The 25,713-nt window shown below is 46.8% G+C and overlaps 3 protein-coding genes across 4 annotated transcripts; 1 reads left to right on the top strand and 2 right to left on the bottom strand.

Annotated features, from left to right (window-relative positions):
* Positions 1–1,230: 1,230 nt before the first annotated feature.
* On the top strand, positions 1,231–2,472 carry LOC136472633 (protein EXORDIUM-like 2). Its single transcript, XM_066470344.1, has one exon. It carries the CDS (start codon positions 1,262–1,264, stop codon positions 2,237–2,239), a length of 978 nt encoding a protein of 325 aa, XP_066326441.1. The 5' UTR covers positions 1,231–1,261; the 3' UTR covers positions 2,240–2,472.
* A 9,675-nt stretch (positions 2,473–12,147) lies between these two features.
* Positions 12,148–16,371, bottom strand: LOC136472632 (uncharacterized). 2 transcript variants are annotated; one of them, XM_066470343.1, is made up of 4 exons: positions 16,174–16,371; positions 15,642–16,027; positions 14,759–14,869; positions 12,148–12,836 (listed from the first exon to the last, which is right to left on the bottom strand). In XM_066470343.1, exons 1-4 carry the CDS (start codon positions 16,328–16,330, stop codon positions 12,738–12,740), a joined length of 753 nt encoding a protein of 250 aa, XP_066326440.1. In that variant the 5' UTR covers positions 16,331–16,371; the 3' UTR covers positions 12,148–12,737. The 2 variants fall into 2 exon arrangements, with proteins under 2 accessions (XP_066326440.1, XP_066326439.1); XM_066470342.1 differs by lacking the exons at positions 12,148–12,836; positions 14,759–14,869 and adding an exon at positions 14,878–15,257.
* Positions 16,372–17,964: 1,593 nt separating this feature from the next.
* On the bottom strand, positions 17,965–19,758 carry LOC136472631 (trihelix transcription factor ASIL1-like). Its single transcript, XM_066470341.1, has one exon. It carries the CDS (start codon positions 19,273–19,275, stop codon positions 18,319–18,321), a length of 957 nt encoding a protein of 318 aa, XP_066326438.1. The 5' UTR covers positions 19,276–19,758; the 3' UTR covers positions 17,965–18,318.
* Between the last annotated feature and the right edge of the window lie 5,955 nt (positions 19,759–25,713).

The following is a 25,713-nucleotide window of genomic DNA, read 5'->3' as shown; positions in this document are numbered from 1 at the left end:
TTATTGGAGACCGTCTAATAAAACATTGATTGGGCTGGCGTGTTGTTTTCCAAAGCCTAGATTCTCGGCCGGGGCCATGCGGTCGGATTTATGAGTAGGGCCTTGTTTAGATGTCATCCAAATTTCAAGTTTTTTCATTCTCTCTCCATCACATCAATTTTTAACCGTTTGCATATAGTATTAAATATAGGTAAAAAAATAACTAATTACACAGTTTAGTTGAAAATCACGAGATGAATCTTTTGAGCCTAGCTGGTCCATGATTGGACAATATTTATCAAATAAGACGAAAATAATACTATTCATCAGCTTCACTTTTTTTCGCAATCTAAACGAGGCATAGATAAAGAGGACGGACGGGAGACTGTGACGCCGGTCATGAATTCCGGTGACGTCACAGTGTCCATCCTTTTGCAAGACATGGATGTAATCATGCCCGCCGTTGTTTTCGCAAGCCACGACTGTACTAGCTGTTCCTCGCTCTCTCTCCTTAGTTTCAGGAGCAACGATGAGATGAGATGAGCACCATTTTGCCGACCATCTCGGGCTCAGTTTAGATCCGAATTTTTTTATAAAATGCAACTGTAGCGTTTTCGTTGTTATTTGGTAATTAGTGTCTAATCATAGTCTAATTAGACTTAAAAGATTCGTCTTCTGAATTTCGTCTAAACTGTGTAATAATTTTATTTTTTATTTAAATTTAATACTTCATACATGTGTCTAAAAATTCGATGTGACGAAAAATCTTAAAAAATTTGGCAAAATAAGGTGGAACTAAACAGGGCCTCGGTGCGCCTATGTACGAGTACTTCACCAACAATACGCCAGTGTAGTGACTGTGACATAGCGGTGTCACGTGTCAACATGAGCTGAAATTTTTCAAAACCCGCGCACGCCTCTTCCCACGCCAGGAACCCTGACGACGCAGGCCCCATCCGCAGCACCCAGGGGCCCACCGCAAGGACAAAAAATGATTTGTCTGTGTCCGGCCCACAGAAAAAAAAAGAGCGAGGAAATGGAAAAGGAAACAAAAGCCGTGAAAAGTCGCGCCCGGCCCAGTGGACCACGCCCACCCAAGCCCTCCGTCCTCCTTCCGCCCTGCCACATCCACATCGGACTGGCCCGGGCCCATGCGCGGCGCTAGCTAATATCAGTACTCCTACTCCCCTCCGTAAACCACTATAAAACCCCTCGGCCAGTCACGGCCGCTTGCCAGGGTCCGTCCCTCCCTCCCTCCCATCTCATCCCACCAAAGCTATCCATGACAGCCATGCCCCACAGCCTCGTCCCCTTCCTCCTCCTCGCCGCGGCCGCCGCCACCGGAGCCGGCGCGGCCACCCCGCGGCAGCTGTTCCTCGTGAGCCAGCCGCCCGTGACGCTCACCAATCACCACGGGCAGCTGCTGACGGGCAACTACTCCGTCAACCTGCTCTGGTACGGGCGCTTCACGCCGGCACAGCGCGCCGTCGTGGCCGACTTCATCCTCTCCCTTTCCCCTTCGGGGTCAGGGACGGCGTCTGGGTCGGCCTCCGGCTCGGCCGCGCCGTCCGTGGCGGCGTGGTGGGCCACCACGGCGCGCTACCACCCAGGCGCGGCGCGGCTGTCGCTGGGCCGCCAGGTGCTGGACACGTCGCTGTCCCTGGGCCGGCGCCTCTCGGAGTCGTCACTGGCGTCCCTGGCATCGCGCCTGGGCCCGCACCGCAGCACCATGGCCGTGGTGGTGACGGCGCCGGACGTGCTGGTGGACGGGTTCTGCCTCTCCCGCTGCGGCCTGCACGCGTCGGCGAGCACCCCGTCGCCCGCCAGCAGTGGCCACGGGGGACGTGGGCGGTTCGCGTACGCGTGGGTGGGCAACCCGGCGGAGCAGTGCCCGGGGGAGTGCGCGTGGCCGTTCCACCAGCCTCCGTACGGCCCGCAGCAGCCGGCTCCGCTGGTGTCCCCGAACGCGGACGTGGGGATGGACGGCGCGGTGATCACGCTGGCGACGCTGCTGGCGGGCGCGGTGACCAACCCGTACGGCGGCGGGTTCTTCCAGGGCCCCGCGGAGGCGCCGCTGGAGGCCGTGTCGGCGTGCGCGGGCGTGTTCGGCGCCGGTGCGTACCCGGGTTACCCGGGCCAGGTGCGCGTGGACGCCGCCACGGGCGCTAGCTACAACGCCGTCGGGGTGGCTGGGCGCAGGTTCCTGCTGCCCGCCATGTGGGACCCCGCCACGGCGCAGTGCTCCACGCCGCTCGTGTAGACGTGTACTAGACTACTAGGGCGCGTTTAGTTGCTGCCGGAGTTGGTGCCGCCGGATGGACTGTAGCACTGTAGCGCACTGTAGCGTACTGTAGCATTTCGTTTGTATTTGGTAATAATTGTCTAATTGTTGATTAATTAGGCTCAAAACGTTCGTCTCGCAAAGTACAATCAAACTGTGTAATTAGTTTTTAATTTCGTCAATATTTAATACTCCATAAATATACCGTAAGTTTGATATAACGGGGAATCTTCTTTTTATATAGTGCTAAAGTTGGAAATTTTGGTGCTCGAGTCGGTGGTGGTGGTGTTGGTGTACGGTGTACGGTTTCTCGTGTGGTGCTCACATTGTACATATCCATTTCGTTCGTGGTCACCGCTTGAAATGAAAACCACTATTACGGGCCATAATGTCAAAAAAAAAAAATCAAGGCTTTGTTTAGATGCCCTCCAAATTCTAAGTTTTTTTCGTTCTCTCTTCATCACATCAATTTTTAGCTGTTTGTATGGAGTATTAAATGTAGGTAAAAAAAATAACTAATTACACAGTTTAGTTGGAAATCACGAGATGAATCTTTTGAGCCTAGTTGGTTCATGATTGGACAATATTTATCAAATAAGACGAAAATGATACTATTCATCAGGTTCAAAGAATTTGCAAAGTGAACCAGGCCCAAAGTTCGCTTACCCAAAGTTTTGGCAGCATGGACTCAACTAGTGGCCAAAAACCTCAAATCTTAGGCTGCGTTTAGTTGGGTGAAATTTAGGAATTTTGTTACGGTGGAATTTTCGTTTTTATTTAGCAATTAGTATTTAATTATGAATTAATTAGGTTTAAAACGTTCGTCTCGCGATTTTCAACCTAACTATACAATTAGTTCCAACCTAACTATATAATTAGTTTTTTTTCTATATTTAATGCTTAATGCTCTATGCACGTATCACAAGATCCGATGTAATACCTACTGTAGTATTTTTTGAGAAAACTTTTTGAAACTAAACAAGGTCGTCACTTCAGTCTTAATCCCAATTAGTTCGGTCTTGGGTCAATTATGCTCAGAGTTAGCTGCTCGTGTGCTGTCTTTCTCGTGCCGAGTCCTCGCTTGGAATCCCTTCATTCTCGGAGCGTTTCGATTGACTAGAGAGCGGAATTCAGATAACTGTAGTGCACCATCGTATTTCATTTGTATTTGGGCCTGGTTTAGATTGTAAGTTTTTTCACTTTCTCTTCATCATATTAAATCTTTGAACACATGCATAAAGTATTAAATGTAGATAAAAAAATAACTAATTACACAGTTTGATTGTAAATTACGAGACGAATCTTTTGAGCCTAGTTAGGCCATGATTGAACAATAATTGTCAAATACAAAGGAAAGTGCTACAGTGCCAAATACTGATTTCTAACCTCAATCTAAATAAGGCCTTGATAATAATTGTCCAATCGTTGACTAATTAGGCTCAAAATGTTCGTCTCGCAAAGTACAATCAAACTGTGCAATTAGTTTTTGATTTCGTCAACATTTAGTACTCCATATATGTTCCACAAGTTTAATGTGATGGAGAATCTTCTTTTTGTATAGTGCTAAAGTTTGAATTTTAGTGGAACTAAACATGGCCTTATACAGCTGCATCGATTCATTTGCTGACTCTCTGACTCGTTGATTATACTCGGGCCTTAACTCGATCGCGTCTCAACTCCGAGGACTGGAGTTGCTCTCACGTGCTCTGTTTTTTCTAGGGTGTGTTTAGTTTGTGAAATTTAGAAATTTGGCTACTATAGTAATTTTGTTTTTATTTAGTAATTAGTATTTAATTATGGACTAATTAGACTTAAAACGTTTATCTCGCGATTTTCAATTAAACTGTGTAATTAATTTTTTTCGTCTACATTTAATGCTTTATAAAATTTAATGTGATGTAACACTTTTTGAGAAACTTTTTTAGAACTAAATACAGCCTTATTACACAAGTCGGCGGTTATCTCGGCCACGGCCTACTCGCCAGCTCTGGCGGGCAGAGGCGCAGACAGACGTGCCTGCCCGTCGCTGCAGCCTGCTGACCCCGGCGTCTCCCCGCGCGAGGAAGGACAACAAGGCCGAGGGGGGCCGTGCCGTACGGAAGGCGTCCCGTGGGCCGTGGCTGCACGGACGGACTTGCTTGGCTGGCCCGGCCCGGCCCGGCCCCCATCCGACGAGACTTGCCACTGCCATGCCATGGCACTCGCTCGACGCGTGAACGCGCAGTGGCCGCTTTGCAGAGCTGCTGGGTGGGTGGGTCCGTGTCCGTGGGTGCGCTCTGCGCTGTGCCTGTGCAGCAATGCCTTGGCACCCGGCTCACGCTTGGCCGCTTGCCTCGCAAGCTTCCCTTCCCTGTTGCCTGCTGCAGTGGGCTGATGGGCATGGCGTTTGGGGATGGCCATGTTTGTGGGGCCGCGACTAGGGGGGCTGTACTGCGTGTGGTACGGTACACTAGTACTTCCCGTCCTTTTTCTTTTTTTCTTTTTTTATATATATACTCCTCCGTCCGGAATGGGAGTAAGCATGTCAGCAAAACCTCGTGATCGATCATTCATGGCCGCAGGTAAACCGCCGGGTCCGTTGGCATGCCTTTAAATCCAGTTTAATTCACTTATTTTTTATTTAAAACAGTATTTTTCTCTTATAAATTTATTAGGTATTTTTTCGAACCATTCAGATTCCTTCGTAACAGAGACAAGCGAACAGGCCCTTGCCTCCAACACGCTCCGTTCCGGGCGGCCATGGCCCATGCCCGTGGATAGTTTTTCTTCTTTTCCAAGACTGCGGCCATGGATAGTGTGATCCACGTGACCACATCCATCATCCATGGCGCAGAGCGCCCAGAGCCAGTTGTCTTCCACGACCCCCTGCTGCCTGCCTACGGCTGCCTGTGCCAGCAGCCCTACCACTCTCGGGCCTCGTCCGCCCAAGCTTGCACACGACGCATGTACTCCTACGCAGACGAGTATAGTAGGGCCGCGTTTAGTCGCACCCAAACTTGGCGCCGACTGAATTCCGTAGGTACGGTAGCATTTCGTTTATATTTAGTAATACTTATCTAATTGTTAATTAATTAGGTTTAAAATATTTGTCTCGCAAAGTACAACTAAACTGTATAATTAGTTTTTAATTTCGTCAATATTTAGTACTCCATAAATGTACCACAAGTTTAATAAAATAGGAAATCTTCCTTTTGCATAATGTCAAAGTTCAGATTCGGGGTGAACTAAACATAGCCTAGGTGCCTGCTCTTCTTCGCTCTTCATAGCCTCCAGCCTCTCAAGTCTGAACTGCATTAACACATTGTTAAACATAAATATAGCTTCCCATCTGCTCGTTCATACTATAAACTTTAGTAAGGAGGTGTTTGGATTCGGTACTAAAATTTAGAAGATGTGTTGAGAGGATATTGCATTGAGTGTTCGGATACTAATAAAAAAACAAATTATATAATCCGTCAGTATTCCACTAGACGATTTTTAAGCATAATTAATCCGTCATTAACACATACTTACTGTAGCAAACATTATCAAATCATGGACTAATTAGGCTTAAAAGATTCGTATCGCAAATTAGTCACAAAATATGTAATTAATTTTGAATTAGTCTATATTTAATACTCTGTATATATATCAAACATCTAATAAGACAGCGACTAAAATTTAGGAGGTCAACCAAACACCCTCTAAAACGTCGTTACAGAGTTTGATTAGGCCCATCGTTACAGAGTTTGATTAGGAATACGGTTACATCCTGATTCGGACAGAGTAGTACTGTAGCTGTAGTAGTAGCTCTCGACGATACAGCAATGACCGAAGGACGTACCGATGCGAACGATACAGTACTAGTTAACGTTAGGGGGTGTTTGTTTATGGACTAAATTTTAGTCTATATTATATTGGACGTTCGGATGCTATTTAGAAAAATTAAATATGAGTTAATTATAAAACTAATTATATAGATGGAGATTAATTTACGAGACGAATTTATTAAGCCTAATTAATTCGCCATTAGCACATATTTACTGTAGCACCACATTGTCAAATCATGTACTAATTAGGCTTAAAAAATTCGTCTCGCAAATTAGCCACAATCTGTGCAATTAGTTATTTTTTTCGTCTATATTTAATACTTCATGCATGTGTCCAAATATCCGATGGGACAGGGACTAAAATTTTCCTATAGGAATCAAACACCCCCTTAGTTGTAAGGATAGTTGCAAGCATCAAATGCACTGTTCCGTATGGATTACAGGATTCGATTCTTAGGGGCGGGCATCATTGACAAATGACAGTGGTTTGCCTGCACTCGAGTAGGGCTCCATTCGGCTGAATCTCGGGGCTCGTTTAGTTGGGCGAAATTTAGGAATTTGGCTACTGTAGTACTTTCGTTTTTATTTTGTAATTAATATTTAATTATAGATTATTTAGGCTCAAAACGTTCATCTCGCGATTTCTAACCAAAATGTGCAATCAGCTTTTTTTCATCTATATTTAATGCTCCATACACGTATCGCAAGATTCGATGTGATGGCTACTGTAGCATTTTTTTTGGAAATTTTTTTTGTACTAAACAAGGCCTTGTTTAGATGCAAAAAATTTTGCAAAATGGCTACTGTAGCGTTTTCGTTGTTATTTGGCAAATAGTGTCCAATCATAGTCTAATTAGGCTTAAAAGATTCGTCTCGTGGATTTCGTCTAAACTGTGTAATTAGTTTTATTTTTTATTTATATTTAATGCTTCATGCATGCGTCCAAAGATTCGATGTGACGGGGAATGTGAAAAATTTTGCAAAATTTTTTGCAAACTAAACTGGACCCAAGGCCTTGAGTGAAATTAGCTGAAAAACACTGGTATAGCTGAAATATTATGAGAGAAAAAAACGGTTTCAACTAAAAAAAACCCAAACAGATATAGGGTAAGCCGAACGAGGCCTAGGAGTCAGTGGTGGAGCCACCCTAAGCCACCCTATTTGACCGGCAAATGTGCAATATAATATAAGTATTATACACATCTCTATTTATAAAAAAAATAAAAAATATTCACCTGATCACGCTATCACGGAAGCCCCAAGTTAGAAGCCCAGGAAGCGGCCCACGCGGCAAGTACGTACACGTCTATAGGATACATGTTTCACTTTTGGCTTTTGGTATTCTAATCTGGATCTGTTCATCAGGGCTGAGGAGTCACGAACTCACGACGACGACGCCCTGATAGTTGACACCGACACCGATGCCGACGCGGTGAGGCGTAACGGACGGTGACGCCCTGGTCCTGGTGGCCGGTGCTCTCTGGCCTTTGCCTTGCTGCCCTCCGTTTACCGATCACGCATTTATAGTTGCAGTTTGCACGGGCGCACAGTCACGGAGGCTCGTCGATTCGCTATTTCTCTTAGGTAAAATTTAATCTTCTATTCTTCGTCTTTTTTAGAAAATTATTGTCTAATTTCATAGCTATGTGCTAACATCACAAATAACAAATTGTTTAATATTTATGCAGTTATGAAGAGAAACTCGGATATTGCATCTCTTTTTCAGAAGCATCAAGCAAAAAAGGTGGCGGCAGCTGCTGCTGCTTCTAATCATTCCCCCGATCCAGTTGAACCTGTGGTGGAAGAGCAAACTTATGAGATAATTGAGGAAATTATAAATCATATGCCATCGCCACCGCCACAACCGTCTTCACTGTCACTAGTTTATGACATCAATCGTCTTCCACATGATCTAGGTGAAAGACGTCCCATTCTAAAATATCCTATTAATGATTAAGATGCAATTCGAAGAGCATATATTATTAAAGGTCCATTCAAACCTTTTGCACATGATTTCCCAAAAAGAAAGATTTTAGACAAGGATCTGGGATTCAATTATTGTTGGATGTACAATCATGATTGGCTTGAGTATAGTATTAAGAAGGATGATGTGTTTTGCTTTATACGCTACTTGTTTAAGAAGGGTACTGGGTCAGACACATTTACTGTTGATGGCTGGAAGAATTGGAACACAAAAGAGAAAGCACTTCTCAAACATGTGGGTTCTAAGGCATATATTGCAGCTCAAGAGAGATACATTAGCTTTAAAAATCCCAAGGTTGCAATTGATTGTGATATTGAGAAGTGGAGTGACGAGGATCTTCGTCTTTATAAGAAAAGGTTGACTTATTCACTTAGGTGTATCAAGTTTCTTTTGCATCAAGGGTTGGCATTTCGTGGACATGATAAAAGTGAAGAATCTAGGAACAGAGGGGACTTCATTGAACTTTTGAAGTTTCTTGCCGAAAATAGTGAAGAAGTGAAAAAGTATGTTTTGAACAATGCTCTAGATAACTGTACCTTAATTAGCCTAGACATACAAAAGCAAATTAATCATTGTTGTGCCATAGAAACTTGAAATTTTTTTTGAAGAACTCGGTGATGAGCCCTATGCAATTTTAGCTGATGAGTCTAGTAATATATCACATAAAGAACAACTAGCTTTTTGCTTGCGTTATGTTGATAAATTGGGGAGGCCATGTGAGCATTTTATTGGAGTTATTCATGTAGATGATACTACCTCTTTATCACTTAAGGATGTAATTGAAGCTTTACTTGTTAGTCATGGCTTGAGTATGACTCAAATCCGTGGACAAGGATATGATGGGGCTAGCAACATGAAAGGAGATATTAAAGGGTTGAAAACATTGATCATGCAAGAATCACGTTCTACTTATTATATTTATTATTTTGCTCATCAACTTCAATTGGTTCTTGTTGCTATTGCCAAGAAAAATACTGATTGCAAGTGTTTTTTATCAAATATCTATCTTGTTGAATATTGTTGGAGTTTCTTGTAAGCGTCACAACATGCTTAGAAATGCTAGGCTTGAGAATGTCAAGAAAGCACTTGACTATGGTGAAATTGAATCTGGAACCGGATTACATTAAGAGATAGGTTTGCCTAGGCCTAGAGATACTCGATGGGGATCTCATTACAAAACGGTATGCAACATCATTACCATGTATGAAGCAATCCATGATGTACTGGTTGATCTTGAGGATGATCCTTCATATAAGGATGATTGGACCAAAATACATTTTGTGATTGGAGCATTTGAGACCTTTGAGTTTGTTTTCTTTACACACTTAATGTATACTATTTTTGGATATACAAATGAGTTATCCGAGTGTTTACAAAGAAGGGACTAAGATATTCTTAATGCAATATCACTTGTTAATGTGGCAAAGACAAGAATGCATGAATTGAGGTCTGATGGCTAGAATAATTTTCTTGAGCGGGTCACTTCATTTTACGATAAACATAGTGTTGAAGTTCCTGCTATGGATGATGATTATGTTCCTTATGGAAAATCAGCAAAGGAAAGCTCGTGCCCAAAAGCAAACCAATGACGGCCACTTCAGAAGAGAAGTATATATTGGTGTCATTGATTAAATAAGTCAAGAACTTGATAATTGGTTTGACGAGATTAATATGGAGTTGTTGTCTTGTATGTCGGCCTTCAGTCCTTCCAATTCATTTGCTTTTTTTGATGCACAGAAGCTATGTAGACTAGCTGAGTTCTACCCAAAAGAGTTCTCAAATAATAATTTACTCAAACTTAAATTACAACTACATAATTATATTGATGACATGAGACAGGATGATAGCTTCAAAGGTCTAGACAATATTATTGATCTCTCAGTTAAGCTTGTTCAAACAAAGAGGTACAAAGTGTATGATATGATTTATGAGCTCCTCAAATTGGTATTGCTTCTATCCGTGGCAACGGCAAGTGTTAAAAGGGTATTTTCTGCAATAGTTTTAGTAAAAACAAAGTTAAGAAATAAGATGTGAGATAGTCTTTTGGATGATTGTCTAGTCACTTTCATTGAGCGGTATATTTTCTTTGAAGTTGATGAAGATGTATAATCTTAAGACATTTATGTCCATTCGAAAGCGTCGAATAAAATACAACCTGTTTGGTTGGCTGGTTTGTATCGTTGCTGGTTTGTGAAGAAGTACTGCTAGCTGGTTTGTGTGTGAGAAAAATATTGTTCCGGCTGAAAATTTACGGTCGTTTACGACAAACTACAGCCGAACGAACAAGCTGATAGTCAGAAAAATAGCATTGTAAGTCTTCGGTTCTCTTTTATGCCTATATTTCAATTATCGATATGGCTTTTGAACTATTTTATACTATATTTAGCGGATGGTTTGAACTTAATCCATGAATACCGAATCACGCTGTCAATTTTATTGGGTTACTTATTGTGTTACTTAGTGCATATATATCGAATCACGTTGTTAATTTTATAATTATTACTGAATTACTTAAATAAATTTACCGAATTGTATATGAAATATTTTCGGCGGCCAAACGTTAGACAAAATTCTATATATTCGCCCCTGGTAGGTGGTAGGAGTAGTTACTCTTGACACGAGAGTCACGACGGAGCACCGTACGCACAGGGACAGACACATCTCTCAGCATGTGTTAAATGCCAGTTAATGCAACAGTGGCGTCGCACTCGCAGCCAGTGGTAAATAATGGTGTGGCCATGATGAACCAACCCGGCCGGTCGTCCAGAGAAGAAGCAGAGGTACGGAAACGCTGCACGCACGCATCATTGCCATTGCCATTGCCATTGCCATTGCCATCGTCCATCGAGTGATCGAGATCGAGCGAGAGCTTGCTGACACTGGCGGCATGAGAACACGGACGGGTGCCTGCTCTTGCTCTGCGTCCCCTCCGGCCGGCCATGAATTTCCTTGAGCAGGCGCTGTCAAAGGCAACAGTAGGACAAGAGCATGGGCATGGGCATGGGCATGGGGAGGGCGTCGGTTCGGGTACTAGTAATCCCAGCTCCAGGCTCCCTGCAGCTGCCACAGGTTCAGTGCTCCAATTCAATTCCACCCTCCAGTGTCCACTCCACCGTAGGGCATCCTAAGCTTATCGCTGCTGCGCAAGTACACACATACTGAGTAGTACTCTCCTATAAACCGGATCTAGTTATCGGCTCCCAAACAGACGTATGGCCTGTTCGTCGGCCTGATAAGCCACGACTAAAAATACTATTGACTAATTTATTGTTTTAAAAAAATATTATTTATTGACTTAAAAAAGTATGGCTTATAAGTTAAGTGAGTAGGGCGATAAGAGCAGGTACAACAATTAATTTATAGCGAAGCCAATTAATATTTTTGCTGACGTGAAAGAAGGAGAAAGAATCATACAAGCACAAAGCTGGGCACGCAAGCGTAGACACTAGTGGGTCTCAATATGGAGGCATGTGAGGAGGAATAAGAAATAAAATGGAAACATATACTAATAAAGAAATTTTATAGATAAATAGAAGACTAACTATTATATAGCTTACTCTTATAACTTAATTTATAGCCAAGCACTCGGCTAAAGAGGCATCCCAATCCCATGGTGAAATAGACTCAAAGCCTGTGGTTGTGGCTGGCACCTTTAAAGTGTGCCAAAAACTGGCAATGGCATTTGTCCTGTTCGCTTGACTGACAAATTATAGCTGAAAATACTGTTGGCTGATTTATTGTAAAAAAAAAAATATTATTTATTTATTAACTGAAAAAGTACGATTTATAAGCCGGCGCGAACACGACGATTGTCATCGCCTGAGTTTAGTAATCACTCTTCGCCGATTTTCCTTCCTGTTGACCAGCACTGTCCAGGCTTTTGCTCGTGCCAGTACCAGCACGAGCTCGGTAGAGCCTACAGATGTCATGTGAAATTGTGAAGTGAGCGAGGATCCACGCACTTTTGGCGATAGCACGGTCGTGGGTCGTCTTTGTTACACTGTTAGTCGAGTGGCAATAACCCCAGTCATATATGCTCCAGACCAGGACGAGGCCTAACTGTTTGCTCACCCACCAAAATGAAACGAACACCAGAAAATGCAACTGCAATACTACTGTCAAACAAGACCTTGCAATGAACGTTGAAGTGGGTACATTGGCACAGGCGTACAAGCCTAGAGAAGCAAACGCACAGCACTGAATCATTGCACATCATTACACATGTACACAGGAACACTGAACGAAATTAGTCCTTCATCGGCGGTGTCCGTATCAATCAATAATCAGCATGTTCGGCAGGCCGTAAACGATCGTGAATTATTTACTGCTGGCTGATTTATATGTGGTTAGTACAAAGCCCTGGAGAAGCTATCTGTGACCAAACAGAAATGATGAAATGTCAGTCTTGTGAATATACACCAGCTTGCCCTGTACAATCCTCCTGGACCGTATTTGCCCAGAATGTGGTTAGTACGTACAACCAGCTGTGCCGCTTCAAGTCTTTAACCATTCATTCATGCTCCTCAATCTCGGATGGAACCAAACCGCTGGTCTATCCTGTGGATGCGTCTTGTTTCCATTTCAGAAGATAAAATCAGGGCTTGTTGTTTCCTCCTGTAGCCGCTTCAGATTCTGTTTCTACTTGTTTGTTCCCCAGCTCTGGAGCTGGGCTTGCGCTGGAAGATCAAGCACTGTCCACGTCTAACAAGTCTTGATCGCCATCCAGTATCCTTCTTGCTTCACCAATCGCAAGGATTAGGTCAAGTTGCTTTTGCTGTTGTTCCTGCAGGATAGATTGGGTCTTTAGCCAAAGGTGAATTATTTATCAGACAGCAAAAATTAGCTAGCAGTATTAGTAAAAGGAAAAAGAAATGAATTATCTCCTCCTCAGCATACAACGAAAACAACTGATTGCGCATGGTCACTGTTCAGGGTGAGTAATTTCAGCAGCAAAAGTAAGATTTGTCATGCCTTGGAAGGGGAAAATATTCCAATGAGGCAATTAGATAAGCGTAGAAACTCTTATGTGTGCAAATGAAAAAGGTAGATATAACACCAAGTCTGCAAATGCAAAAGGTCTACAATTTCTTGACGAGACTTGTTCGAACACAAGCCAGATGAAAACATTTTAATTCCTGCAACAATTACTTGCATACTGTAAATAAACGTGTTGGTTCATGAATCATGCCACTTCCTGAGAGTTGAAAGACAGGCAGAACAATTAAGACTCAACACTCGAGGTACATTGATGACTATCTGCTAACACCATGTCACAAAAAATATAGGCACACCATTTTGGGGGCAGAAATTAGTTCCTTCAAGTTTGGCAACAAATAACAAACAAGATGGATTTGGTGTGTTGGATAATATCCACAAACAAATAATCCTTAGGGCCTGGACATTGTGGAATCAAGATGGATTGGGTGAGTTGGATAATATCCACAAACAAATAATCCTTGGGGCCTGGACATTGTGGAATCACCGAAACCGGTGCGTTTTTTGATGGGGTAACACCTAGCGTCGCCAGGGGCCCAGGGCCTTGGTCGCTGCAGGGTAGGAGCGCTGGTTATGGTACATGGCAGGTGCTCGGGGGCTGTCCTTCCTGACTGCCCCGCTCCCTGATGGTTAGCATGTATGGTTCGGTCGCCTCGACAGCTAGTTCACGGGCGCGAATGTAATCAGTCAAACAGTGTGGTGTGGTTTGTGTTGTAAAAGGTTCTTAACCCAGCTTTCTTCTTAATATAATGAAGCACAGCTCTCCTGCGTTTTTCGAAAAATAATAATAATAATAATAATATCCACAAATTGCCACACTTCCTTAAAAAAACTCTGCCTAAGGTGTGCAACCATTACCTTGCAGTATTAGTAAAGGAAAAAGAACTCAATTATCTCCGAGTTTCAGCACACAACGAAAACCACTGGTTGCGCATACTGCTCAGGGTGAATAATTTCAGCAGGAAAGGTAAGATATATCATGCATTGGAAGGAGGAAAATATATATCCCAGTGATGCAATTAGATTTGGCGTAGGGTTTGATTTCCTGCCACAGTTGTGGTTGTGGCTTGCCACACCTTTTCAGCTAAGCCCCACTGTCATAGAGTCATCTCTTTGCCAAAATTATTGCCTAAGGTGTGGTAAGCAAATTGTTAGCCACACCCACACCTTAGGTAATTTTTTTAAGGAAGTATGGCAATGTGTGGATGTTATCCAAACACGCCAAATCCATCTTGTTTGTTAGTTGTTGCCAACCTTAAAGAACTAATTTCTGTGCCAAATGGTGTGCCTGTACCTATTGTGTGGCAAACTCTAGCCAACATCCAATTGATTTCAGGTAGTATCTCGCTGTAGTATTATCATGAACTGGGTTCTACAATATACATGTGATCATAGGTAATAGGAGGGGAAGACAACTTGCTAAAACCTACTCTAATATCTATCTCAAGATATCGAGTACATGCGTTTATGCTAACCATATGAATGTACTGAAGTACAATGATATAAATGAAAGTATGCTAGTTGCTAGCATAAGAATTCCACAATTATTTGTCCACAACATGGAACATACTGCCAGTCAGCCATAACCGGCTAATGAACTATACAAAGCAGAACCACAATATATATCTCAGCAAACTTTTCTAATAATAAAGATTACTCAAGAAATTGAGCTTTTGAGAAATGTCAAAGCAAACAGCCAAGATACATCACCTGCATTGCATAAAGAACCTTTTGAATTGCACCGATTTCTTTTTCAAGGAGGTCTTCTTGTGCAGATAGAATACGAGTGGCTTCAGAGTTCTTCTGCGCTAAAGCCGCTGTCTGCGGAAGAAAGCGATAATAGGTGAAGCTAAATGGAGGCAATTATAGCAGTGCAAGCAAGTTATGGTTTATTCAGGAACAATCACAAATCATCCCAGAAAGATTTGTGTCACTAAGAAGTATGACTGAAACAAATTATTGGTGTTATCTCAAAGAGATGCTCTTTTTTCCAAAGCAATTTGTGCAAACTGAGAACAGCTGATGATATTGAAAAAGCAAACATAGGTGTCATGCGTATGTAGACCTGCCTTCTCCAAAGAGAAGATGCATAGCTACTAGTATTATTTACAACAATACAAATACACAGAAGAAACAGCCATGCTTTCATGTTACCTCCAGAACAGTTAATCCTGACACATTTTGCTGCACAGCTTCTCCAACAAGATAACTGTGGGGAACAAGAAAGAGAAGAAACCAAGCATCTCTATGAACCATTTCAGGTGCTTATTTTCTCACAGGATTATACACATCTAATATTTCTCAGAACTAAGCTAAATATGGTGCAAGCACATGATCATATAGACATACAGCATAGACCCGGCAGGTCGTTGAATGAGGCTGTACACCAGCATTGTGAATCAAAAGAAACAGTTGACAAGCAATAACTGATCTAGCAAGGTTGCAGCCAATGTCCTGCTGCGCAATAGCCTGGCGATGTCAAGAAGTGCACAGGTGTAGAACTTTGAGGATTAAACTCAAACACAACTACAATTTCCATTGAACATTTCATTATGGAGTTGCAATGAACTCAACAAAATAAGCACTACAATACCTCAGTGATAGGGTCCCTCAACGTCCTCCGCAACACCCGAAACCTGAGGCCGAGCTTCTCGACGGTCCTCGAGAGCACAGCAACGGCCGCCACCATGCCCCTGACAGTCTCCTCCACTTTCTCCACCCTCCCCGTCAATCCCGGGCGGAGTCGCCCCGACTGCCTCCGCCGTATGAGGCTCCCGATGGCCACCGCACCCACCAAGAGCACGTACTGCAGGACCACCAGCGGCGGCGGCACAGCGCTGGAGCCAGCCGGCAGGAAGACGAGGCGCGCGGCGCAGACCACCGAGCAGATGGCCGGCGGCGCGAGGCAGAGTAGCTCCGCAGCCGAGAGAAGCACGTCGGGGCCGAAGACGCCGCGGCGACCGCCGAGCCCCGGCTCGCCTGCGAAATGCCCACAGGATTAGCACGGATCGAGGTGCGGGGGGGGGGGGGGGGGGGGGGGGGGGGGGGGTGGAGGTGAGTGTGACCGTGGTGCAAGCGAGCCGAGAGTGTGTGAGTGCCGTGGCCATGGGGGGTTACCGACTTACCGGACGCGTGGGCGCGAATCGGCGGAGGCCATCGGGATCGGGGAGATGGCGAGGGGTAAGGATAGCACAGGAACGGGAGGCGGAAGCGGAGGCGCGCCGCTGGGGAGGAGGAGCTGGCGCGGCGCGGCGCGAGGGGACTGGGATGCGGCAGCAGCATTGGGGTTGGGGGTGACGATGTCGTGGCCGGGGGCGGCCGGGCGGGCGAGGCCACCGGTTGGAAACGAAGGACCTGGTCCTGGAGAGGAGAGACCGGACTGGGCCGGCTCCATTGGGCTTTTCTGTGGGCCCAGACTTACGCAAACCAAAGTTAGCCTAGGGGGAATTGGCACTGACAGCATCACATGGTATGGTATCTATCTGGTTCTTCAGCAACGCAACGTCGCAACGCTTCAATCAAATCCATGGATGACTACGAGAACAAAGGATGCTCCACGACCAGAAAGGGTAATACCGATCAAAAAAAAGAAAGGGTAATACCGACCACTTTACAGGATAGTCCAAGCTAGAAGAAGTGAAGCTGACACCCTTATCAGCCAGAATCACCTAGGCAGGAGCACAACTCTGCAGAAACACGGGACGTGGACAACGAAGAAGGTTGAAGGTAAACTGAACCGGTGCAATGTCTAAGCGATTGATTGACATTCGGCATATATCAGAAAGAACAACTTGTGCAATTACCATCAACGCACAGCAGCATTCCTTACACTGGGGAGTGAGGTAATGCTCTTCCATGTCATGCACGTCACAGATTCTGCTGGTACTGACCATGTAATTAACGGCCTTGTTCGCGAACTTATGAGCCATTTTTCTCACGACAAATCAGCATCCGCATCATTCGTCATCGAACAGAGCCAACGATGCCGTTGGGCACATTATGGGTAACCCGTACCCCTACCCGGTGGATAATATTGAATGGGTACAGATAACCCATGGGTAATCCACCGGTACCTGCTTCTCGCGCCGTCCGTCGATAGCGCCATGGAGCAGCAGCAGGGCTCTCCTCGTCGGCTGCGGCAACTTGTCCGGCGCACCGCCTGGGTGCTGATGCTCCTCAAGGCGCATCACGTACCACGCCGCCGGCTGCCTGGCCTCCATCGCCATCACGCTCGGGGACACAGCGCATCGCCGCATCGCAGCCGGCCAGCCCGATGCTGACGACGTTGACTTCGACGAGGGAGCGTCCGTCCTGCGCCGCCGGCTGCCGGCGTGGCTGGCCTCCATTGCGGTCGCGCTCGTGGGTGCAGTGCCGCGTCGCAGCCGGCCGGTCGCCGACGTCGTCATCTCCGACGAGGCAGCGCTTGTCCCACGCCTCCGCTGTGCAGTCTTCTATTTTTTTTTATTACATTAACTACCGCTGACTACAACTAAGAGAATCAGTACAGAGGTAATATCCGCTTTTATCCTACCCATACCCACAGTAGAATGGGTAATCCATACCCTACCCAAGCAACGCGGGTATGGGTTTGGATGTGGGTAGTGGGTATCCACTGGCATCGTTACATGTAATGTAATGTAGGCTTCCTTATGAATCATTATGGTGACAATTTCTCCCCACCTCAACAAGTGGGTTTTGTTTTCAGAGGAAATCAAAGCAAAGCTTTTTAAATTCTTCTACGAGCCTGTTCACTGATTGATTTCTGAGCTGATAAGCCCGGCTGATGCTGGTTTGTTGTGAGAGAAAAACATTGTTGGTTGACTAATAAACCCTGACTGAAATCAAAAGCGAATAGGCTGTATAAGCACAACTGTCGTGACAAGCGGGTCCAACATCAGGATCAATTTCGTCAGATACTTGCCTCATCGCCACTAACCGGTTCCACGAGATGCCAAGCACCTATGCAATTTTTGTCATATCTCATACACAAGGACTCTAGAAGCAAACAGCAGATAATTAGCGACACAAACACAGATATCGCTAGCTACTTAACGTAAGCTTAACATAAATAAAGTCATAGTTAAAAGAAGATGCTGCTGCAAAATAGTACTACCACCATATACGAACTGACTAACTAGCACTACTAGGGGTACATCCTTCCCTGCGAAGGAAGAAGGAACATCCAATTGGGTTGGGATGGGATAGGATGCCTTCCCTGCTAGCATTAGCATCAGCATCAGCTCACTAACCGACGGTGTCAATTGCTATTGCTACGAGTCTCCATGGTCCCTCCTGGCCTTCTTCGGCGGCAAGGCGCAGGCGGCGGCGACGGTGTCACGGAGCAGGCGCTGCGCGTCCTGGAGCATCCTGGCGTGGCGGTCGTCCGCCTCCTGCCACCCGCGCTCGATCTCCCACTGCACCTCCATGCGCCGCCGCTCCAGCCGCATCACGCCCTCGCCGAAATCCCTCAGCACAGCCGACAGCTGCGCGCCGGCTCCCCCAGCCCCACGCCCAGAGGAGCCGCCGCCGCGTTGGGCCGTCTCCACGGCCTCGTTGTCGCCGTCCTTGGCCTTGACCGCCGCCTTGGCCTGGAACGCCTCGTAGGCCACCCTCTTGCGCGGGGGCGCGGTGGACGGCGTGATGGAAGACGGCGGCGGCTGGTAGAGCTGCAGCTGCGGGTGGCGCGGGGCGAGGCCGGTGCCGAATTCCCGGATGATGCCGTTGATGCTCCGGGTGTTGTTGCGGGGGACGAGCTCTTCCTCTTCCTCTCCTTCCTCCTCCTGCACGTCTTCCTCCTCTTCCTCTTCTTCCTCCTCTTCGTCGCCGTCGGCGGCAGGCGGAGAACCACCCGCGGCCGAGTAGGCGGAGGAGGCGGCGAGGGGCCCCCGTTCGAGGCGATCCATGCGGCGGAAGTAGGGCCAGAGCGAGGTGACGGGGCGGGCGCCCTCGGTGCGGTAGCGCTTGCGGAGCTTCTCGAGCTTGTGGCGGCACTGGGTGCCCGTCTTGCGCTGGGCGACGACCCCCGGGGTGGCGGCGCACCGGGCGACGACCTCGGCCGCCACCTCCTCCCACTGGTGCGCCTTGAGCTGTCCGCGGCGCAGCGCCGTCCAGCGCTCCTCGTACGCGTCGATGAGGTGCATGGTCTCGACGTGCGACCACGGCTGCGCCGGCGCGCTCTTCCTCTCTAGCGCCGACGGCGGACGCCGCGGCGGGTCGTCGGCCATCATCTGGTCACGGGAGGCTCAGATCTAGATCTGGGGGGCGGGCGGGCGGCGACTAGGGTGGGGGTGAGGACGAGTAGTTGGGGGGCGGAAGCCCCGTAATAGATGATGAGCTGGGGGCGGGGGGCGGCGGCGGCGATGGAGGAGGATAAGGCGGGGGCTGGGTATGGGTGGTGGGCGGTTGGGTTTTTTCTGGGTGGGGGCTGGCTGTGCCATCGCCCGGGGGGCCGCGGCCGGTGGTGGTGGTGCCGGTGTGGTTCACGTGGACGCGAGAGGCGCGCGGGCGCGGTGGATGCCACTGCCACTCTGCCAGTGCCGCGCGCTAGCCCTAGCGAGGCGGCCGCGGCCGCGTGGTCCCTCCTTTCCCCTCACGCCGCTGTGCTGTGCATCGCCAGCGGCCGCGGCCTCTCCTGCTTCCTGTGTCGCTTTGGATGACCGACCGGTGGAGCCGAGCGGGGGCAGGCCCCGATCGTCAGTCCCGGGAGCCCCGAGCGGGGGTAGGGGAGGAGCGGAGCGGAGGCTCGCTTCGCTCGCACGCAAACGAGTCGCGGAAAGGGCTTGCTCGGGCTGCGGCGGCCGGGGCCACGGGCCCGTTGGTTTGGCACGTTGGCTGGCCCTCTGCCGGAGCGGTCACCGCCTCCGCGCCACGCCTCACCCTCACCGGGGTTCATCTGGCGCACGCGAATTTGGCATGACGTGTGCGCAATGGTCGACTCTGAAGCCATGGAAGGGCCCGTGTTGGGTGATGATGGCACCGGCCCAACTTTGGAACGACAGCCGGACAGGGGACTGGGGGAGAGAGGCCTACTGCTCTAACAGTGTAACACGAAGGCCCCGTTCGCGTGCCTTTAAATCCGGCTTGATCCGTTTATTTTTTTTTATCTGGAACAGTATTTTTCTCTCACAAATTCATCCAGCATTCCTTTAAACCATCCAGATTCCTCCAGAAAGCGAACGGGGCCGAAGACTTCGTCAACTGTTCACATGCTGTTTGGAACACGGAAAAAAATCCTGCCTTTTTTCTATAAAAGTGAACTAATTTATGTGAATTTTCTGCGCAATTCCTGTGTTCTAAAAATGCCCTGTCCGATGATTCCACTGCATCAAAGACTCCACGCTCAAGTAATAACAATAGTGTAGTACATTTCAGTTGTTCTTGTCAGTTTTGTCATCACTGTTGCCGAGACATCACATAGGTTGATGTAGTCAAATGCCTCTCTATAGATAACTAATGGTAGCTTAGCTATTAGTACTATTTGGATCAAGAGCTAAAAAGTATACATGTATTAATAGTGTCATCTGTAATGACATTCATATTCCTCTCATCCTCTCGAGAGAACAAGCCGCTCTCTATCTCGCCCGTTGTCCGTGATGCAGCGAAGGGCAACCTAGGCCCTAGGACCACCTCTTGTTGTCGGGGACCAATACTAGGGTACTCGAAGAGGAGGGGCTAATGGTCATCAATATTGATTCAATCGAGCAGTCAAGAGCGCGCCTACAACTCCAACTGACCCCTAGGTGCGCGGGCTCCGCCTCGCCCGACCCCGAGGCCGCGATCTTCGCCTCGCCCGAGCTCCGAGGGCGATGCTCTTCTTCGGCGCCAGCGCCAAGGGATTCCGCTGCCTGCCGACGCTGCAAAGGACGAAAAACACAAGTCACGATGAAATCCGACTAAAACAGGAAAAACAGAGGAATCGATAACTCACCTCGGCGTCGTCGAGCGTCAGATGCGTTTGGAGGACGAACCCCCCGACCCTTGCTCCGCCTCGTCGGAACAAGGCCGCTTCGAGCCCGCCCCCTGCTCCTGGGCAGAGGGGCTCACCCCGGGTAGCTCCTGGGGCACGTTGACGGAACGCCCCACTCCCCTTGGCTCTTGGGGCGCGACAGCGGGGCCACCCGCCTCCGCTGGCACCTCGGGCGCTATGGCAGAGCCGCCCGCCTCTATTGGCTCCTGGGGTAGGTCGACGGTATGTCCCGCCTCCGTCGGCTCCACAGACGTACGCTCCCCTCCATGGGACGGGAAGGGTCCCGATGCCTGCAAGGACGAACCGATGCCTGTCAGCGCATCCTCGTTCTCTAGGTTATCCCACTCAATATCGTCGGCTATCATTTCTTCTTCCTCTATCACCTCATCATCGTCACCATCGTCATCGTCATCATCATTGTCGGTGTCCTCCCCTTGTTCCTACGCCCACAACTTCTGCTGCTTCTTTCTCTTCTTGTCCTCCTTCACCTTCATCAGCTGCTCGCCCTTGGTGCGATTCGCCGCCCTCACGGTCAAATCCCTCGGCAGCGGAGCCGGGTGATCCGTGAGGATGAGGTCCCTTGGCTGGTTCTGCCCCTCTCAAAGTTAGTCCCATAGGGTCAGGAAATCAATTGAAGAGAAGGTAGGAGAAAGGGAAACTTATGAAGACGATGTAGCCTGGCTCCGACCGCATCGGAGGATGCCCCGGCACCGGGTAGATGAAGTCAAGGGCGGCACCCGCGTCATCCCACAAAGGCTCCATCGCCTCCTTGATGCATTGCGTGATCTCAGAGTTGGGGAGCATTCCCTCGGAGAGCGCCGTTCCGTCGAACGACGCCTCGAGCGCCATCGCGTATAGCGGGAGCGTGCGCGTCATCAAGGGTGCCACCCTCCTCGCGTGGTAGGCCCTGATGACGCCCGACCCTTTTAGGCCATTCTCCTTTAGGATATGGATGGCGGTGATGTGGTCTCGGATCTTCTTCTTGTCCTTCTCCGGCACGCCCCACTTCCTCCACTGCTCCGGGGCCTCTTCGATCAGGCGCCCGGTGAACTCTAGTAGAGGGGCGGCAACGTCATTCTTGAGGTAAAACCACTGCGAGTGCCATCCCTTGTTGGACATCGAGAGCCACATGGACAGGTACTCGCTGACTCGATTATTTCGAAGTTGGATGCCGATGCACCCTATCGGCATGTGCAACTCCTGCCTATCGCCCTTCTCCCTCTTCCTCTAGAGGCTGATGGTAAAGAAATACCTCCACAAGTCGAAGTGAGGGCTGATCCCTAGGAATCCTTCGCATAGTGCGACGAACACCGCCATGTGCTGGATCCCATTAGGATTGAGATGCTGCAGCTCAATCTTCTAGAAGTGCAGCAGCCCTCAGAGGAATTTATGGGTGGGGGTCGCAGGGCCATGCTCATGGAAGTGGGCGAACGACACCACATTGCCATCGGGCGATGATGGCGAACCCTCATCGTCGGGCAACAACCACTCCTCGATCGAGGTCCACATGTGAAGAAGACCACGATGAACGAGGCCCTTCATGCGCTGGAAGGTGATGTCGAAACAGCACCACGGATCCATTGGAGGTGGGAGCAGATGGATACGAGCTCAATGGCGGTGGAGATGCGGAGGTAGGAAACCTAAGCATTGGCGACGACAGCGTGGCTGCAGAGGCAAGGATGTAGGCGTGCGTATGAAACCCGGAGGGCTAACCCTTTGGTTTTATAGGGGCGACGAGTGTGAGGAAACAAATCGCCTGCTTAGATCTCCACACCTGCCACACCCTGTCATCATGTCTCGTCGCAGGGTGTGTCCATGCAACCTATGGCCGTCCCCTCAAAAAATGCGCTAGATGTTTCGCCTCCCTAAACGGGCCATGACCCATCATAGGTAAGAGGGATACGGAGCTGAAAACACTCCTATGGCCCGTCTAAGCTCAGGAGTTTGAAGGTTGGCCCACCGATGGGTACGACAACCTCTCCGGATAGTTTTAGAGTGAAGGGTGGAAAGAGATGGGCCCGCTAGCAGCCAGTACCTAGGCACACGAGCGTCGTGGGCATCCTAGCCCATGTTCGAGCCTTGGGTGGATTCGATCCATGGTTTTTCATCGAAGAAAGGTAGAGAGCCCTTGGGACCGATCAAACGGATCGGAGAACTATATGGATTGACCGCTGAGAATTTAGAGTCAGTCACCAGCTGACCCAAGCCAGACCCCCACGAATGGGATGCCTGTAGGGTCAAGATGGTGACTAGAGGGGGTGAATAGTCATTACTTAAACTTAATCATGTTGGCTAACCAAAACAAATACGGAATTAAAACTATCGGTCTAGCCAAGACTACACCCCTCTATCTATGTTCTCTAGCCAAGGCTAACCAGAACAAGTTTGGATTGATTTGTGTTGGATAAATTCATGAGATGACATTTAGTAAGTGGATTAAATGGATTTATGTCTTGTGAAAGTATTCAAACAAGTTGATTTAAAGTTTAATTCATACTTGACGAAGTATAGCTCAAGTGATTAAAATCTATCCTATATTGAAAATCTGAGCTAGCTGTGATCTTAGTCATGTTTGAGTGATCAAAACTTATTGGATTGGCATGAAAATTTGTGTACATGCTCTAGACTTATGTTATGAGATGCTATAGAAATTTCATGAGAATTGGATAAGAGATGCCTCAGTTTTGGAGTGAAACTTGTCAGCTATAGTGCATCAGTTTTTAACATGTAGCAGTGGTGGAATAATTGAAATCTGGTAGCAATCTAGAAGCCAAATGAATCTCAAATTTTTACAGCTGCTAGATAACTAAGTGAAGCACATCTCCACCAAATTTTGTGGTATTTATATTTATACTTTGGGAGATATGCTTATTGCTTTGAAGGGTACAAAATCTACCAGAAAAGTGACAAATGTTGGATTGATCTAAAGTCACTTTGATTGAAAGGTCCTCAATTGAAAACATGCTTAAGAGTAATTGAGGTACCTAAGTTGGTTTGGAGATGATCTAAAAGCATGACAAGATATGAGTACATGACTATTTGATTATGGAGTGTACTTTGCACACTTTTGGTACTCAAGATGAAAATCAAGATCAAACTCGAGTTAAAGTTTAAGTTCAAGTGATGATTGGAAATCATTTGGTAGAAAGAAAAGGACTCAAATTAGTAGAAAGAAAAGGACTTAAATAAGGAATCAAGGTTACTCATCAAGTTAAGTCCATCACTTGGATCAATCAATCAAGTTATTTCAAGTGAGTGTCAAGAATGGTTCTTGGAGAGAGATCACTTCTCCCTAGTGTAGGGGCTTTCCGCCTATGTGTAGGTGAACCAAGTGTGGTACTTGGAAGGTTAACATGGAAGTGGTGATCCGAGGAACATTTAAAATGCTTAGTTGAAGCAATCAAAATGGTTGATCAAGAAAAGCAAGCAACAACCAAAAGAGAGCTAGTCATGATATTTCAAGTAGTATTCTCAAATTGATGCTCTCACGTAAGTAAAGATGAAAAGAAGAAGCAAGCCAACCACAACAAAAAAGTGCACTTGATCATAAGTAGTATTCATTTCATATGGGTGAAGAGTGAAATTCAAAATGGTGTCTATTGGTCTTCACCAAGCTTATAATTGAACTTCACATTGCTATTGGAGTAATGAATTGAAATCTATGTGACTATCATCTACTCCAACATAGCAAAGGTATCATTGTAATGTGCATGATCATTTCATCCCTTACTAGTATGCGGTTAGAGCATATAGTACATGCTTCATAGGACCATGCATAACAAATAAAATGTTTAAATTCATAGCCTACCACTATTGCTTGAATGATAAATTGATCTAGTGGTTAGTATATGAATTTGTTCATGAGCTAATAAAACCAATTACTTGACTTAATTTAGATTGCTAACAAGTGATAAGTACAACATTGACAAGATAACCCTTGCAAGAGGTGTGAAGAAGCTTGTCATTGGTTCAAACAGGACTTGGAAGCTTAAACAAATCAATATAGTTCAAGTCAACCATAGAAGCTCATGATAGTGATAAGAGTACAAGCACAAGACAACAATGCAAATGGATATCTAGTTTGTTTGTTACAAGTGGTATCTAGACTCAAGTATTTCATCAAGAATCTACAAGTGATGTCTAGATCAACTCACAAGTGATATCCCATAAGTGGTACTCATGAAGATAGCAAGTGTTCAAGAAATGGTTCTTATTGATAAATCCAACAAGTGGTTCCATACTAAAAGATTCTTTCAAGTGGTATCACATCTACACATGGTATCAATCATGCAAGATGATGGTTCCACAAGTGATCCTCAACATTAAGTGATCATCAAATGAAGAATGCATCCATCACCTACAAGAGCTCAAGTGTATCAAATGAATGACCCATGCTATCACATAGGGGGAGGTGTACCACAAATTGATATCAAGATCAAAGATCCTATGTGTGGTATCTCAAGAAGCCCTAGACAAGATACAAGTGGTATAGGTTACAAGTGGTATCTTCAAGTGGTGTCATTCCACCAATCAAATGATGTCCATCAAAAATGCAAGATTCAAGCCTCAACCATCTACCCCAAATGCATACATTTGCATCAATGAGAAGTACACCTTTTATGGAAATTGATGACAAATGGGGAGAGATTGTACAAAGATATGAAAGCTTTGAGATTGAGATTGTACAAGGGGGGAGAGA

Source organism: Miscanthus floridulus, chromosome 8 (genome assembly GCF_019320115.1).
Source record: "Miscanthus floridulus cultivar M001 chromosome 8, ASM1932011v1, whole genome shotgun sequence".
NCBI classification, from domain to species: Eukaryota; Viridiplantae; Streptophyta; class Magnoliopsida; order Poales; family Poaceae; genus Miscanthus; species Miscanthus floridulus.
Note: the sequence above shows the minus strand (reverse complement) of the source record. Positions and strands in the feature narration are given on the sequence as shown.

Excerpts from the sequence above, each read along its gene's own strand:
- LOC136472633 (XM_066470344.1), top strand. The coding sequence starts at position 1,262 with ATGACAGCCATGCCCCACAGCCTCGTCCCCTTCCTCCTCCTCGCCGCG.
- LOC136472632 (XM_066470342.1), bottom strand. The coding sequence starts at position 16,330 with ATGCTGCTGCCGCATCCCAGTCCCCTCGCGCCGCGCCGCGCCAGCTCC. Across the intron at positions 16,028-16,173 it reads GATTCGCGCCCACGCGTCCG|GCGAGCCGGGGCTCGGCGGT; the intron begins GTAAGTCGGTAA and ends GGCATTTCGCAG. Across the intron at positions 15,258-15,641 it reads TGAGGGACCCTATCACTGAG|TTATCTTGTTGGAGAAGCTG; the intron begins GTATTGTAGTGC and ends TGTTCCCCACAG.
- LOC136472631 (XM_066470341.1), bottom strand. The coding sequence starts at position 19,275 with ATGATGGCCGACGACCCGCCGCGGCGTCCGCCGTCGGCGCTAGAGAGG.